The 17124-nt window shown below is 41.2% G+C and overlaps 1 protein-coding gene across 1 annotated transcript in view; it reads right to left on the bottom strand.

Annotated features, from left to right (window-relative positions):
* MKRN1 (makorin ring finger protein 1) overlaps positions 1 to 16857 on the bottom strand; it is a 30961-nt gene extending 14104 nt beyond the window's left edge. Inside the window, exons 1-2 of the mRNA XM_039519948.1 lie at positions 16560 to 16857; positions 72 to 200 (exon numbers count right to left, since the gene is read on the bottom strand). Coding sequence (XP_039375882.1) covers positions 72 to 200; positions 16560 to 16705 — 275 coding nt within the window. The 5' untranslated portion in view covers positions 16706 to 16857. The remainder of the gene's footprint in view (positions 1 to 71; positions 201 to 16559) is intronic.
* Positions 16858 to 17124: the final 267 nt, after the last annotated feature.

Below are 17124 nucleotides of genomic sequence, written 5' to 3'. Positions count from 1 at the left end.
GTCTTCCACACTGGAACTTGAGGATGAAAGTCCCTCTTTCAAAGAAATAACATTCAGCAATATTTCCTTACCGGCAACGATCTCCGTAAGCACAGCATCCTCGCTGATAATACCTGCACACCATAGCAGACTGACTTGTGGAGAGATCATGGGAGTAACGGCAGTTGTTCCCTTCCTTGCAAACCCCATGCATGAAATACCTGCAAGACAAAAGATTACAGAAGTGAACCAATAGAAGAGAGCTGTGCAGATTAGGATTTTCAGATATATTACCATACAAGTAAATGTAAATGAAATGAAAGCAATGTTGAATTAATAAGAACTTCAGCAATAAAGAGTGATGAGCTCTTGGACCACATGCCAAGAGGAAAAAAAAGCCAGTGAGCCACATGCTGCCCCGATACACTGGTGCAGAGGGTAGCAAAACCCAGAAGAAGGAAATTGGAACACCAATTCTGTGAGGAGAGTAACAGTTTATTCTCTCACTTTGACCCAGGTACCACAGACGCCCACTGATGGCTCTGGGCCAGGGAAAAGCCAGGGGGCTGAAATCTACCTGAAAGATACTGTTTGTTCAACCAGCTGTAACATCACCTCTAATAATGCAACCTCTATCACTGAGACCTGCAGTGCTGTCACTGACAAGATCACATCAGCAAAGTTTCTGAAGGAGCTAAGCTGCCATAGTGAAGTCAGGAACCTTGCAGAGGTACTTTGCCTCAATAGTATGCTTTTGCTGCCGGCAAGCATCATGAAATCAGCACCAATTTTGGGCCATCAGTGAATTCAGATGGCTGAACTCCCTGGCAATCCTGCTCCTTACTGGATGATTTGGAAGAAACTGAGTTTCCTACCCCATATAGATAGTGAAGCCCTTCATTCAACCTTTAAAGATAATGTTCAAAGTTAGCTTAAATATTGTAAACAAAATTCACTTGAATATTATAGTTATAATTAAACTTAACGCAACATTGTTCTTGAGATTCAAAAGTCAGGAAATTCAAAGTTCTGACTGCATAACAGTCACATTGGACATATTTTAGAATACCATATAGGGTGCTTACTTATGCCTACATATGTCCCTGAAAGGCAGCTTGAGATAATATTATGGCTCAAACTATAAACACAAGTATAGATTCATATTCAAGATACTAGAAACTGAGTCATGACACAAGTGTTCAGATTCCAAAGTCAGCATTTATAAATTTATATTAAGGCAAGATAATCTTTAAATTTAGCTGGAAGCAATAAGCTAAACAGAACACATTATTACATCCTGAGAGACTGAACTAGAAAAAGTAGCAACACAAACTTCTTCTATTTTATAAGTAAAGTCGCTTCTCAAATTTAGTTATCAGAAAACTTTAGCTATCAGAAACTCTTGACAACTATACTGATTTCAATATTTTTGAGAAAGTCAATAAACTAGAAATGTTCAAGAGAAGGTGTAAATTTGAGACAACACACCCCACTCCCAATTTACCATCTCAGGATCAAAATATACAAGTTGGTTTATAGCAATGAACCCTCGTACGATACTTCAACAAAGACCAATTTAGTCTTTTTACCTAGGGTGCCCCTGAATTCTAAGTTAGTCCTAATGACACACTGCCTTGTAGCAAACACTGTTTCTGAAGGGTTGGAATTGTACATACATGGAGAACTAATTAATTTGGTTGTAACATGATTCAAATACAGATTCTTGGTGTCCTTTCAAGTTTTAACTGTTTTTTGAAACTTATGTGATCATCGAGGTCTATGGGAGATTTTGCTGATATGTCAAATGGAAGTTAGCACAGTTGGAATTAGTAGTTGGACCAAGCAGATTTCTTTAGGAGCCCTCCCACCCCCCGATTCCCAGCATGAAGGCTAGACTCCATCTTTAAGCCAGTCTTCTTTCTGCCTCCCAATGAGCAGAACTGGCTTGAAAAGCTGCATGAGACACAATAGCACATGGAGAGGAAAACTGAAAATATACTCAAAACTCAACTGAGTAATTTGGATGGCCAAGACTGAGGCTAGAGTGGAATCTGTGAAATGACCAGTGTCCAACTGGAAGAGGCTACCAGGAAAGGTTATGAGTGTGTACAACTGTAACTGTCGGTTCTTCAATAACTCCGTATTAAGCACCAAAATTACTCAAGTTCTGGAATTCATCTTGTTAAGCCAGGAAAGCCCAGACTTGTCAGATGCCAACCACCCACACAATATCTTGCAGGACCAAGTCTCAGGTTTCTACCAAAGATTTTTTTGAAACTGCATTTTTAAAATGGTCCCTTGCACACAGAAGAGGGTCATTTAATCCCACAAGAGAAAGCATGTCACATAGCAGTGGCCAAGACTTGTATCAGCACAATTTGGAACATGGAGGATGGAAGTAGCCAGCTGATTCACGCTCATCTTCTGTGAAGCCTGTTTAGAAATGAAGATATGGCAATCAAACTTAGTGAGATGGTCCTCCTATATTCTACAGCATATTGGACAAAAATTCTGCAGACATTTGAAATGTCTGCAGCAATGTAAAATGAAAAAGCACAAGCACAAGCCCTACATCCACCCCAATGAAAGACTTTTGCTTATAAATTTTGAATGGTTGGTGTTGTCCTTAGGCTATTTTCCTCACTTTATTTTATTATGAGCCAAATGCTGCACCATGCTCCAGAAGTAGTTCACACTCCATCTGCAATCCACATGCATATCACCTATTGAGCCTGACCTCTACTTCACAAGACTTAACTCAGCCCAGGTCTACACTAGCTGAGGGGTTGACCTAAGATACGCAACTTCAGCTATGTGAATAGCGTAGCTGAAGTCAGCGCATCTTAGGTTGACTTACCTGGCCACGAGGATGGCAGCGAGTTGACCACTGCCGCTCCCCCGTCGACTCCACTTCTGCCTCTCGCGAGCTGGAGTTCAAGTCAACGGGGAGCGCGATCGGGGATCAATTTTATCGCGTCTACACTAGACACGATAAATCGACCTCCAATAGATCGATCACTACCTGCCGGATGGGCAGATAGTGAAGGCCTGCTCATAGCCTTAGCCTTTTTTGACTGCAGCTGTGCAATAGAAGTTTTTCTGAGAACTATCCACGGTGACGCCAAGATCTCTTTCTTTAGTGGTAATAGCTAATTTTGGGCTCATCATTGTATATATATAGTTGGGATTATGCTTTCAAGTGTGCATTACTTTGAATTTATCAACACTGATTTCATCTTCCATTTTCTTGTCCAGTCAGTCACTGTTTTGTGAGATCCCCCTGTAACTCCTTGCCGTCTGCTTTGGACTTACCGATCTTGAATAATTTTGTACTGTCTGCAAATTTTGCCACTTCACTGTTCAGTCTCTTTTCTAGGTCATTAATGAACATATTGAACAGCACATATCCAAGTACAGAGCCTTGGGTGGATCACACTGTTCACTTCTCTGCATTGTGAAAACTGACTATTTATTCTTACCCTTTGTTTCCTATCTTTTAACCAGTTACTGATCCATGAGAGGACTTTCCGTCCATCACTTGGCGATTAAGTTTCCTTAAAAACCGTCAATGAGGTACCTTATCAAAGGCTTTCTGAAAATTCAAGTACACTACATCAAGTAGAAAGAACAGGAGTACTTGTGGCACCTCAGAGACTAACAAATTTATCTGAGCATAAGCTTTCGTGGGCTACAGCCCACTTCATCGGATGCACAGAATGGAACATACAGTAAGAAGATATTTATACATAAAGAGAACATGAAAAGGTGGAAGTACCCATAACAACTGTAAGAGGCTAATTAATTAAGAGAAGCTATTATCAGCAGGACAGAAAAACTTTTGAAGCGATAATCAAGATGGCCAATTTCGGACAGTTGACACGAAGGCATGAGGATACTTTAACATGGGGAAATAGATTCAATTAGTGTAATGACCGAGCCATTCCCAGTCTCTGTTCAAACCTAAGTTAATAGTATCTAGTTTGCATATTAATTCAAGTTCAGCAGCTTCTCGTTGGAGTCTGTTTTTGAAGCTTTTCTGTTGCAAAATTGCCACCTTAACGTCTGTCACTGAGTGATTAGAGAAGTTGAAGTGTTCTCCTACTGGTTTTTGAATGTAGGTCACTCTTATCCACATACTTGCTGACTCCCTCAAAATAGTACTAATAGATTGGTTGAAACTATAGTAAAGAAAAGAATTATCAGACACATACATAAACTCAAATTGTTGGGGAAGAGTCAACATGGCTTTTGTAAAAGGAAATCATGCCTCACCAATTTGTCCTGTACTGAAGTTAGGCTCACTGGCCTGTAATTATCAGGATCACCTCACCGGCATTGCATTAGTTCCCTTCCAGTCATCTGTTGCAGAGGCTTGTTTCAGTGACAGGTTACAGACTACAGTTAGTAGTTCTGCAATTCCATATTTAAGTTCCTTCAGAACTCTTGGGTGATACCATCTGTTCTTGATGACTTATTACTTTTTAAATTTATCAATTTGTTCTAAAAACCTCTTCTATTGGCACATCATTGTTGGACAGCATTTTAGAGCTATCCTTTTTTGGGTGACAAATCTACCTGGGTATCTTCCTCATATCCTCTGCAGTGGAGACTGAAGCAAAGAATTCATGTAGCTTCTTTGCAATGGCCTTGTTTCCTTTGAGCGCTCCCACAACGCTTTGGTCATCTAGTGGCCCCGCTGCCTGTTTGCCAGGCTTCCTGCTTCTGAGGTACTTAAAACATAATTTCTTACTGTTAGTTTGTGTATCTCTGGCAAGTTGCTTCTCAAATTCTTTACTGGCCTGCCTTATTATATTTTTACACCTAACCTGCCAGAGTTTGTGAATGTTATTATTCTCACTAGCATTTGACTTCTGAACTTTAGAGGATGCTTTTTTGCCTCTAATGACCTCCATTATGCAGCTGTTTAGCCATGGTGACATTCTTTTGGTCCTCCTGCCATCTTTTTTATTTGGGGTAGACATTTAGTCTGAGCCTCTATTATGCAATTAAAGTAGTCTCCATGCTGCTTACAGGCATTTTATTCTTGTCACTGCTCTTTTTAATTTGTGTCTATCTAGTGTCCTCCTACTTGTGCAGTTGCCCCTTTTAAAGTTAAATGTCATTGTGGTGAGTTTTTTGGTACTCCACCCCCCCAAAAGGCTGCTAAACAAAATTTAATTATCTTATGGTCACTATTACTGAGCCATTCAGCTACAGCTACCTCTTGAACTAGACCCTGTGCTTCACTTAGGACTAAATCAAGAATTGCCTCTCCTCTTGTGGGTTATAGGACTAGTTGCTCCAAGAAGCAGTCATTTATGGCGTCTAGAAATTTTATCTCTGCATTGCGCCACGAGGTGACTGTCAGTCAATATGAGGATAGCTGAAATCACCATTATATCGTTTTCTGGTTTTCTAGCCTCTTTAACCTCCCTTAGCATTTCACAACCAATGCCATCATCCTGATCAGATGATCTGTTGTATAAGCCTACTGCTATAATCTTATTATTCAAGCATGGAATTTCTATCCACAGAGATTCTATGGTACGGTTTGAGTCATGTAAGATTTTAATCTTGATCCCCCCCCTTTTTTTTTTAAACATACTGCCACTGCTTTAGCAGCATGACCTCTTCACCAATATGACCTACTCTATCATTCCTATTTGTACTCTATTTCCATTTTTAATTTTTAAAATTTTAAGTGTAACCAACTGTGAATTGCCTGGATATAAAACTAAGTATCCTATTGAAGATTTTCACTTAATAGAATTATTTACAACCTTAACTATAACTTAAAGCTCACCTGAGAAGAGAACAAGTATGTTTGTAACCGACTATTCCAAAAAATGGTCACTTCCACATTTGAGTGCAGATAGCCAGTCCTGAATTATAAGTTTGTATTTGCTTTTCCAGTAGCTCCTGTTATACATCAAATGTCTTATCAATAGTACAACTATTAGTCAAGTCAATACGCAACATTTCCTTTCCATGGATTTGGAAGGTCTTTTTAATAGATTTGTCTGTTCAAGTATATCAGTTCTGAATTTAGTGTACTTCATTCTGTCTCCAAGTAGCTCCATTTTGTTTTTTCAGCCACTGCCTCCACCCTTTTCAATTCAGTGACGTTGACCTCTATGTGGGCCCTGTGAAAATGGATCTAGTTCCTCTTCAGAGGATGCCCAAATGCCAATTAAGGAGAAAATATGTATACAATTGTTATTAGCACCTTTTGACACTTTAAGGTGCTGCCTGGGGACTGTGCCAATCTTTAAATTCAGAAAGCCACACAAATCTGTCAGATCATGCTTGTTTGTATTTGTTTAGTGTCCTGGGACTCAAAGAAATTTGCATGCTTGTTATGAAATAAAAAAAACCCTCTCATTTTATTTCTGAACACACTATCTATGTTTTAACAAATATTTTTCTTCCTTTTTTTCTTATCCATCTGAAAAAGATATATTTTTCTATTTGTTTCAGATTAAGTTAACAAGCTAACCAGGCTCCATGGCCACTTCACTGTACTCCAGTAACAGATACCAGGGACGGAATTCGTTAGTTTAACTGAGTTCCCTCTGCTGGCTAGGCAGCTGCTTCTAGAGCATAGATAAATGGTCTAAGTTTTCAGCAAAGATGGTGAATTGAGAAGTGGGTATATGTGTATACAGATCATTCAAAAGATGTTATGAGCCAGTTCATATAATTTTTATAGGTAGCAATATAAGACTTCACTAGGATCAAAGAAATTGAGTTAGTAGTCCGTTGGGGGGCGGGGGGGGGGGGGAGGAGAGAGAAGAGAATAATAAAGAAGTGTGAGAACACACAAAAACATTTGAAGTTAACATTACAATTCCTAAATCAGAGAATCCATGTCAATTAGAGAGAAATCTACTATAGTCATTCAAACAAACGCTCTCTTGGAAAGAGTTATCCTTCTAAAAACAGAAGGAAAACACAGTAAGTTTAATAAAGGCTAGTATTCTCCTTTCAAGAAGACAGCATTTCATGGAAGGATCAGAATACTCAGTAAAAACAAACAGTCTTTTAAAACACAGTTGTTTCATGAGTGCTCTTTATTCAGAAGTTACAATTAATTCCTAAATGGGAGGGTTGTGTGTTATTCACAAAGAAAAACAAGACTATATTCAAATACAGATATGTAACCAGGGCCGCCCAGAGGATTCAGGGGGCCTGGGGCAAAGCGGGGGAGCTGCGGTGCTTGTACTCACACGGCAGTGGTCCGGGTCTATTGCGGTGGCGGGGGGCCCTTCAGTCACTCTGCGTCTTCAGCAGCACTGAAGGGACCCCCGCCGCCAAAATGCCGCCGAAGACCCGGACCGCCGCTGGGCCAGGGCTCGCGGGGCCCCCGCGGGGCCCAGGGCAAATTACCCAACTTGCTTCCCCCATCCCTCCGGCGGCCCTATATGTAACTGACAAAATCTAGATATTATAATTTATTACCAAGATACCAAGTCATTCACCTGGCCATTGTTCATCTGTTTTCCCCAAAAAAAGTTGTCATTCTTCTGCAAGTCTTACACTGTCTAAGGAAGCAGCCAAACACCTGTTAATACTGCTGTTATTAAAAAGAGTGAATGCTAGATTTGTTCTATTCCATTCCCTTTAAGAACTACCATCCTCCAACAGGTATGCAAGAATTTATTTCAGGTAGAAATGGAAAATTGTTTGTTCTTAACATTCAGAACACTTTGTACAAACTACTGATAGTGATCTAGCAAGCCATCATATCAGTTTTATTCAAATCCTCCAGTCTGTTTATGGAAAAAAGGACACATACATATCCTTATCTAAAGATTAAGTAGGGGATGCCTCAAAATAAAGAGGGCAAGAGAGCCAATATTCATATTGCACTGTGAAAGTGTTGGAAGATACACCTCTACCCCGCTATAATGTGACCCGATATAACACGAATTTGGATATAACGCGGTAAAGCAGCGCTCTGGGTGGGCGGGGCTGCGCACTCCGGAGGATCAAAGCAAGGTCAATATAACACGGTTTCACCTATAACTCGGTCAGATTTTTTGGCTCCTGAGGACAGCGTTATATTGGAGGAGAGGTGTATTAACAAATGGTGGTAGTTTTCCAGAAAAAGAAAAATGGTACAGTTTACGTGACAATAGCTCTTAGTACAGTTAACTATATTTCTATCATATGGTTTGACAGACTCTGCCATATTTCTTGTAAACTGAAATTAAGAGAAACATTTCATGAGACTCATTAAGAAATTCTACTTTTTAGCTGAGTGCACAAAAAGTACCCCTAGATTTATGGTGCACTGCTTGTAGCATTATTACCAAGAAGAAACCCCACAGTAAGTTTCTGATAATTGGTCAAAGCATCAGTTAATACATAATTTTAACCCCTTCAGTTTTGGTTCCAGAAATACACAAGTGGAAGATCCGCAAAAATGGAACAAAAGGGACAAGCTAAGGTTCTTCACTCTGTTCACCTTGTTGTCCTCCTCCCCGCCCCACTCCCATCATCTAATGGACACCATATTTGTAATATACCATGGCTGAGTAATCAACAGATTAACAAATCATACGTTCAAGGGAGAGTTGAAAACTCAGATGAGTGACACGAATTTTTTGTCCGCCATTCTAGGCATTTTCCACCTGTTTGGATAAAACAATATCATTTGCAGTTAGGGAATTCCTTACCTAGCCATAGGTATGAAGAATCTATACTAGAGGCTTTAACTGCCCCCCTCAAAAAAACAAAAAAAAATAATCAGCAAAAGGTACTACAATAGAACCTGCTTGAAAAACATACAAGAATTCAAGCAGAATATTTGTTGGGAGACAGTGTCACACTATTACTAAGAAAGGAAGTAGCTCAAAATACTTGGGTTTGAAGAAATACTCTATAGCCAAGAGAAGGTTTTACTGAATATTTCAAAGGATGGGAGCATGTCTAAAATATCCTCTATTTGATTAGCTCTAGTCAAGTGGCAGACCAGTTTTTCTTGGAGTGCCTAAGAGGAAATTTAAATTCCCTCTGAGTCAAACACTGAGTTGCTTATGGAAGGCATCCAACTAAAATTTATTTTATGTATTAAAAACAAATTGTATCTCCCTTGTGATCTAGGGCTTGATCCTGCAAGATGGATTAGTCTCATGCTTAAAGTTAAGCAGGTGCTTAACTGCATTGTGACTGGGGCCAGAGAACTGAGCATCTTGCAAGAACAAGCCCCTGGCTGCTGATGGCATATCAAACAGTACTGATGTGCGCACAGTTCAATCTCTTCCCAGGACAAAATTGCTGTGGCACTCCCCCTCTAGAATGAGTTGGGTGCAGCTGATTATCCAACAAAACTTGAAGTGCAATTGTGGTGGGATCCCCAGGGTGGGACCGCTGAGCCCTTTGTCCTCCCAACCTGGGCTCCCTCTCACACTGTGATGCGTGACAAGCTGCGAACTCCTCCAGGTACTGCACTTACACAGACATCCACAGGAAAGGACATACCCAGCTGAGTTACATGAAGACTTCTTCCAGCCACTCATGAACTAACAATAGAGAGGCTCCAGCCAATTCTCACAGCTCCCCAGCCTAGGCTGTACCATCTTGCCTTGGTCGGAAGCCTGACCAGTGTAAGTTTATTACCCAGTCCACCCCTCCCTCGATGTGGAGAGGACATGCATCGGCTTTTGTACACTGAGCAAAGGTTTCCCAAGCACTTCAAGCAAAAGACACTGTTTCTGGTAAAATATAAAACAGGTTTATTAACTACAAGTGGTATACAGGAAAGGACAGAGATAGTTACCAAAGAAAATAAAAATAAGTGCACAATCTAAATCTTAAACCTTATCACACCAGACAGTATTTAGATCAAGCAATGTTCTCACCCCCGCACTGGATGTTAAAGTCCCTAATGCACAGCCTTCCCTCCTGAAGCCTGGACCAGTCTCCTCAGATGATCTTCGTCTTCTCAGCTTCCCTATTGTTTCCAGTGTAGGTGGGCGAGGAGAAAAGCCCTCTCATGCTGCAACTGTTCCTTATTTTATACCCTTGGCCCATGTGCCTGGCAGACACTAAGCCTACACATGTCCTGATGCGCTTTGCTGAGTCACAGTAAACAAGCAGCCCCCAGGTCACAGTGCAGTTCCCCTTATGTGGTGTTTGCATAGTTGAGTCATACAATTGTAATGAGAACGAGGAATACTTGTGGCACCTTGGAGACTAACAAATTTATTTGGGCATAAGCTTTCGTGGGCTAAAACCTACTTCATCAGATGTATGCAGTGGAAGATATATACACACACAGAGAACATGAAAAAATGGGTGTTGCCATACCAACTATAATGAGACTAATCAATTAAGGTGAGCTATTATTAGCAGGAGAAAAAAAACTTCTGTAGTGATAATCAGGATGGCCCATTTCCAACAGTTGACAAGAAGGTGTGAGTAATGGTAAGGGAAAAATTAGCATGGGGAAATAGTTTTTACTTTGTGTAATGACCCATCCACTCCCAGTTGTAATGGGCAGTCAACACCCATCTGGCCAAGGATTCTCTGTCTGCCACTAGCAAACTTACAGCATATTTCAGTAGCAATACAGCACAATCTCATAATTGTATACATACTAGTGATAAATATATTTAGACAAAACAACAGGTTTCAGCAGATTATGACCTTTCATATGATAACTCACATGGCATGCTTTGTATGAAATATCACAACCATATATGAATGATGAATATGGGGGTTACAGGGTGTCATTCTGAGGTACAGTGTGTCACGGTAACTGTCAGGGTTCCTTCCCCACTCTGAACTCTGGGGTACAGATGTGGGTACCCACATGAAAAATCACATAAGCTTATTTTTACCACCTTAGGTTAAAACATCCCCAAGGCACAAATTCCTTTCTAGCCTTAGTATCGCTGCTACCACCAAGTGATTTAAACAAACATTCAGGGAGGGCCACTTGGAGCCCTACCTTCACCAAATATCCCCCCAAGCCCTACACCCCCTTTCCTGGGGGATGCTTGAGAATAATATCCTCAACAATTGGTAAAGGTGAACACAGACCCAAACCCTTGGATCTTAAGAACAATGAAAAAAATCAATCAGGTTCTTAAAAGAAGAATTTTAATTAAAGAAAAGGTAAAAGAATCACCTCTGTAAAATCAGGATGGTAAGTTCTTTACAGAATAACAAAAGACTCAAGAACACAGAGGATTTCCCCTCTAGGCAAAACCTTAAAGTTACAAAAACAGGGATAAACCTCCCTCTTAGCACAGGGAAAATTCACAAGCTAAAACAAAAGTTAATCTAACGCATTTCTTTTCTGCTATTACTTACTATTTCTGCAAGACTAGATGCTTAGTTCAGATATACTTAAGAAGATGTAATTTTCCTGCCTGGTTTCTTGGCTGGCTCTGAAAGAGACAGACCAAAACCTTCCCCCACAGATTTGAAAGTATCTTCTCCCCTTATTGGTCCTTTTGGTCAGGTGTCACCCAGGTTATCTGAGCTTCTTAACCCTTTACAGGTAAAAGAGGAATTAACCCTTTACAGGGTAAAGCAGGATTTTATGCTACCCTTAGCTGTATGTTTATGACAGTAACCATTACTCCTTTCATTTCCACCCATACGCATTTCAGTGACTACCTAACATCAAAAAAACACAGATCTACAGGGCATATGGTCTTACACAGAGAAGGTATTAAGAGAGATGCAATTCCACTATAAAATTCCAAAGCAACAACTAAAAACCTTTACCACAAGCTGTAAAGCAGAGGGAGAGTTCCCCATGCTCAAGTCTTGAACCTCTGTGGATAACCATCCACAAGTTTCACACAGTACTGAAGTGTTGCTGACAACACAACTCATCTAGAATAGTTATCTAGAATATTTCAACCTTGTTTCTTCCTCCTCCTGCTCCCTAACCTCAAAATATTAAAACCTTAAGAATCTTCCCATCTTTGTTTCAATATTACATTTTGTACCACGGATTGAGAACATCTGCCTAATAGCTGACTGATATCCATCTGAGGTTAAGCTCTTCAACATGATGCAAGAGATTAAAACATTCGTCAGAGCAAACTACTTGCTCTGGACTTCCTTAGGGTAAGAGAAGCATTTCTCATGAGTATTTAAGATCAAAGAAACAGCTTCTTGAGACAAGCCAGTAATCATCTTTGTTTAGGAAGACTATTATGTCCTTTTCATGGTAAGATTCAGGCTTGTTTTACTAGAACTAAAATAAAATTTCAGAGCAAGAACCAAGCCTTTTTACCCCAACTAACAAGGTATAATAAAAACCACTCAAAGCAATGGCAACAAAAATTCTCTACTACAGAACCCTATTAGCAAATTGAACTTAGGTAAACTATTCTTTTCACACGTTCACAAAAGCTCGGAAGTGCAACGTACATTTTGCTTTAAAAAAAAATCAAGAAATTCACCAGGAAATAAATAAATCGGGTAACTAGAAAGTTACTGAAACAGAACAAATTCCTCCCCATCACTCTTCACATCATCATTCATCCACAGCTAATATCACAGTTTTTCTGCAAAGCTTGCATTAGAGCACATCAGGTTAGCAGTTATAAAAGAGCAACTTTTGATAGCCTACTATTAACTTGTGGTTGCATGCGTCTGATAAACCGTATAATTCCAGGTCTATTTCTACTACACTCAACAAAATTCTGTGGGCTTGAATACCTTTATATACAAGTAATTATGTATGGTCATTAGGCTGGGCAATATTGACACTGATAGGTGTGATACTTATGTACCATGGCAGCAGGTGCTTTCAAAATGACATGACTAGATAACTCATTCATTCATCTGAGCAAATTGCAAACAAGAACGAACACACAGATCACTAGTTTATTTAATTTCATGTAACCAGCTTGGCCTTCAGAAATTAATAGGCTACATTCTGTATATTGAAGACAAACTGTTTCCTTCTCTTCCAGTCCACTTAGTACATAGCTAGGCACAGTTCTCTGCCATTTCTCCTCCTGCTGCTTCACATTCAACAGCTCCGCACTGAGTCTATAAGCATGTTCAATTGCCTTTGAGATTAATGGGAGTTTCACTTGTGACTAGAGTAGAGCAGACCCAATAGTCCATGCTAAGAGCACACTTACAAAAATGTACCAGCCAGCCCTCAATACTCCCCCAAAATTCAACATTTGTTTTCCCACTATGTAATCTTATCAGATTTGGGATTCCTTCCATTAGAGGTACCCCAAAATATCTACACTAATAGCACAAATGAGACCACCTCTTACCTTCCAAGGAGTCAGACATGGCCATGGCTCACATTATTTTAATTAGACTAGACTTCCAGCTTGCCAGTTCTCTTACAGGATCTAGCTTTCCTTATCCAAGTAGTCACATCATTTTACAGCTCCCCATCACGCAGAACGGAGATTTCCAATCCTAAATATCAACACCATTTATAATAGCAGGCTGTAGACACTCCAGGCCACTTTCAAATGAGCAAACATCTGAAACGGTCAGCCAGCTTCCTAGCTAGCTTCTTACAGAACCACAGAATTACAAGCACCAGAGTTACGAACTGACCGGTCAGCCACAAATCTCATTTTGCAACCAGAAGTATGCAATCAGCAGCAACAAAAAAAGCAAGTACTGTACGGTACTAAAAAAATAAAGGGAAAGTTTAAAAAAAAGATTTGACATGGTAAGGAAACCATTTCTGCGCTTGTTTCAATTAAATTAAGATGATTAAAAGCAGCCTTTTTCTTCTGCATAGTAAAGTTTCAAAGCTATATCATGTCAATGTTCAGTTGGAAACTTTTGAAAGACCAACCATAGTGCTTTGTTCAGAGTTACGAACATTTCAGAGTGATGAACAACCTCCATTCAGGAGGTGTTTAACTCTGAGGTTCTACTGTATTACTTTCAGATAATGGTTTTGAGGGTGCATTTGCTCTACTAGAAGAATATACAAGAAAAGAGACAGACAGTATGCGATTCAAAGCTAGAATTTGTTCTTTATACTTCCCTCCCAAGAATAGTTCTCTATTTTACCTCCCCAAGTGGTTTTGGAATATTTTTACTATAGTCTATTAAATATGTCCATTTTAATTGCAATTCAGCACAGATTTTGCCCACAAGCTGAGCAGCTCCTTAATTATGCTTCTGTATAACTTGACATTTTTACTTTCTAAACAACTGATTTTATTTAAATGTTTAGATCAAACTCAAGAGTTTTTCTCTTGCTAATTTCTAAAAGTCTGATATAATTACTTAATGTTTTCTAGTAGAGTCAGCAGTTGACTTTCAAGACAGGAAATTATTTGTCGCTGTCAAAATACTCTTCAGTTTTCTCTGGTTTTTTTGGTAATCCCACTTATCACATTTTACTGTCACTTCTTTAACTATATGTCAAATTGTCACACCCCTACTTTAATGAAACAAGTGTTGTATGTTCCACTTAGAATTACATTTTAAAGTCAGCAAAGCTGAAAAATTAGCTTGTGAAATGAAATAAATTTCTCCCCTCTCTCTCTCCTCTCAGCATAAGAGTTAGAACTACAACAACATCCACTCATATCAATTCTGATTATCAGAACAAAATATTAAGGATTAAAGATCACAGGAAAATTTTCATAGACATGCTCATGACTGAACTGTCATCCTGCGTACCTTATTATCAGAAAGTGATTATGAACTCTTCAGGTCAGGAACCTGAAGCATCTTTGTGGTTTGTAAAGCTCTATGTACGCTTACAGAACGACTGTTATTAATGGGCAAAATACGCCAAGCTACACACTCTGATAGCAATTGCAATGTTGCACGTCTTCTAACTTAGAGAATGGGCACACAACTCTTTTGTTTAATTGTTGTACAAAGCAACAAGGCATATGGTATTGCAGAATGACATGATCTACCTCTTAATCCAAGAGAGGGATACTTTTTTACCTTTGCAATGTCCAACATATTTATATGCCAAGAAATTAGAAGAATGAGCCCAGATATTAGCTTGAATTTTCATTTTGCTGTGTATACTGTAGTACTTGAATTACTGCAGACTGCAGTATGACCTGATTTTTACCTTAATTATTGTGAATTACCAAAACAGCAATATTTCATATTTATTTCTACTTGCAAGCATCCCTACAATAGATGGTTCAAAAGCAGCCCATCTTGCCAATCTTGCCGTGTAGAGTTTATGATTTGCAGATTTCTGTACACTGAGAAAGTCTCAGCAGAATGTGTCAAATCTCTGTATTTCTGATGGTCCTGCAGAAATAAAATAAGCTTGAAGGAAGCAAAATTATATAAAAGAATCATACAGTGTGCCAAAGATCGACATAATGTACTGCAAAAGTGAGAAATTTCCCTACTGTTTTGTAGCTTCCTCCTGTGTCATTGTTTATTAAATGTCAAGCTTTGGGCAGGTCAGCCATAAATCCAATATTTTAGTAAATGCTACATTATTTATATCTGGAACTGAGAATATAATGCTCCCACATTTTACACTTCCTGCATTTATCATCTTTGGATCATCACTGTGGGTCTTCTACATTGTGTTCTGACAGCTATGTGCATCCACCATTGGTGGGACATAATTCCACACAAAGAAACAGTTCCTGCTGTCTAACCAAGAACAGCCAGTTGGCTCAACTGTAGTCATTTCTCCATGCAACTACCTGCCTAGACACTTTAAAGAGATCCTCAGAATAGGTCATTCCCACAGTTGAACCAGATAAGCCAGCAGCCAGGGAGAACACCCTGTCAACCCTTCCCCACCCATCTGCTGCAGCAAGTTCCACCTTTCAACATTTTCCGTTTGGAAGAAGCTGAAATTAAATGTATCTTACGTGAGCTGATGTTTTCTGCTTGGGCAATACCTACTTTTTTCCCCACCACTCCAACTTGAATGAGATAGGATAAATTCTGCTTCTGATTTAAAAAAACCCCAAACAAAACCCAAATACACTGGCTAAGATTTTTCATCACATCAAGCCATTTGTATTACTTTGATTTTTGGGTGTCCAATATGAGATACCTTAAAAGAACCTGATGTTTAGACTGCAAGCGCACCCAACATTTTCTGAAAAAACAGGCCTCTTTAAGAGATCTCCAACTGGACCAGCAAAATCTCTAGTCGCTTTGGCAAATCTGGGTCACTGAGATGTTGGAGGGGAGGGGGGCATTTAAAAAAAAAAACAACAAATCTCCCTCCCTCCCTCAGCCTCAGAGAGCAGATCCGATTCCTCACTCTCGTTTACACGGCAGCGCCCAGAGGGCAAGCAGCTCCAGCTTCTTCACAACAACATAAGAAGTTTGAACAATTGTACAGCGGCCCGGACCGGCGCCGGGATGGGTGGGGAGCTGCTGGATTAGAGGCGGAGCCCGGGCTGGCGGGGGCCCCTCCTGGGCACAGTCACGGGGGTGCCAGGCTCCACAGAGACGATGCCTCCCTAGCCGGACCGCTGCCCGGTGGCCCGGACAGAGGCGAGGCGGGGGCAGGGATTGGGAAGGAGCCGGCCCGGCTGCAGCCGCCGGGGGACCCAGGCGGGGAAAGGGCAGCAGCCCCGAGGGGTCCCCGGTGCCACTCCGCTCCCCTGGCAGCGCGTTACCTGCAGGTGACCTGCTTGGTCCAGCCGCCGCCTCCTCCCGGCCCCGCTGCAGCCGGCGGCGCGGGGGGCGCGGCTGTGGGGCTGGAGGCCGTGGCTGCTGCTCCCGGTGTTGCCGCTGTTGTTCCCGGAGCCGCAGCCTCCGCCATTACTGTTTATCCCACACAGCGACGGCACCGGAACTTCCGGGAGCACATCCTTCCGGTCAGGCGGGGGGGACGAGTCGGGAGGGCCTCAGGGGACCCCTCGTGGCCCCGCCCCTTTGTTTTGCTGAGGGTGGCGGAGGGGCCGGCGGGCAGGCGTAGGCTCGGGAAGAACATAGCGTGGCACCGCCCACTCGGAAGGACAGCGCTGATTGGTGGATCGGCGCATTAGTCACGCCCACTCAGGAGCGCGACGTGCGAGGCCGGGAGGGGCGTGGTCACGAGCTCGGTGGGCGGGGCTCTTGGAACCACTTGGCCACGCCCACTCACCAATAGAATGGAAGCCGCGGGAAGTGGGGAGCGAAAGGGTTCGGCGAGCTCCGTAGCCTGCTTCCCCCCGCCCCCGAGCCGGCTGGGGGCCTGTG

Source organism: Mauremys reevesii, linkage group 1 (genome assembly GCF_016161935.1).
Source record: "Mauremys reevesii isolate NIE-2019 linkage group 1, ASM1616193v1, whole genome shotgun sequence".
Lineage (NCBI taxonomy): Eukaryota > Metazoa > Chordata > Testudines > Geoemydidae > Mauremys > Mauremys reevesii.
The sequence above is the reverse complement of the archived record's forward strand: the minus strand, read 5'-3'. Positions and strand labels throughout refer to the sequence as shown.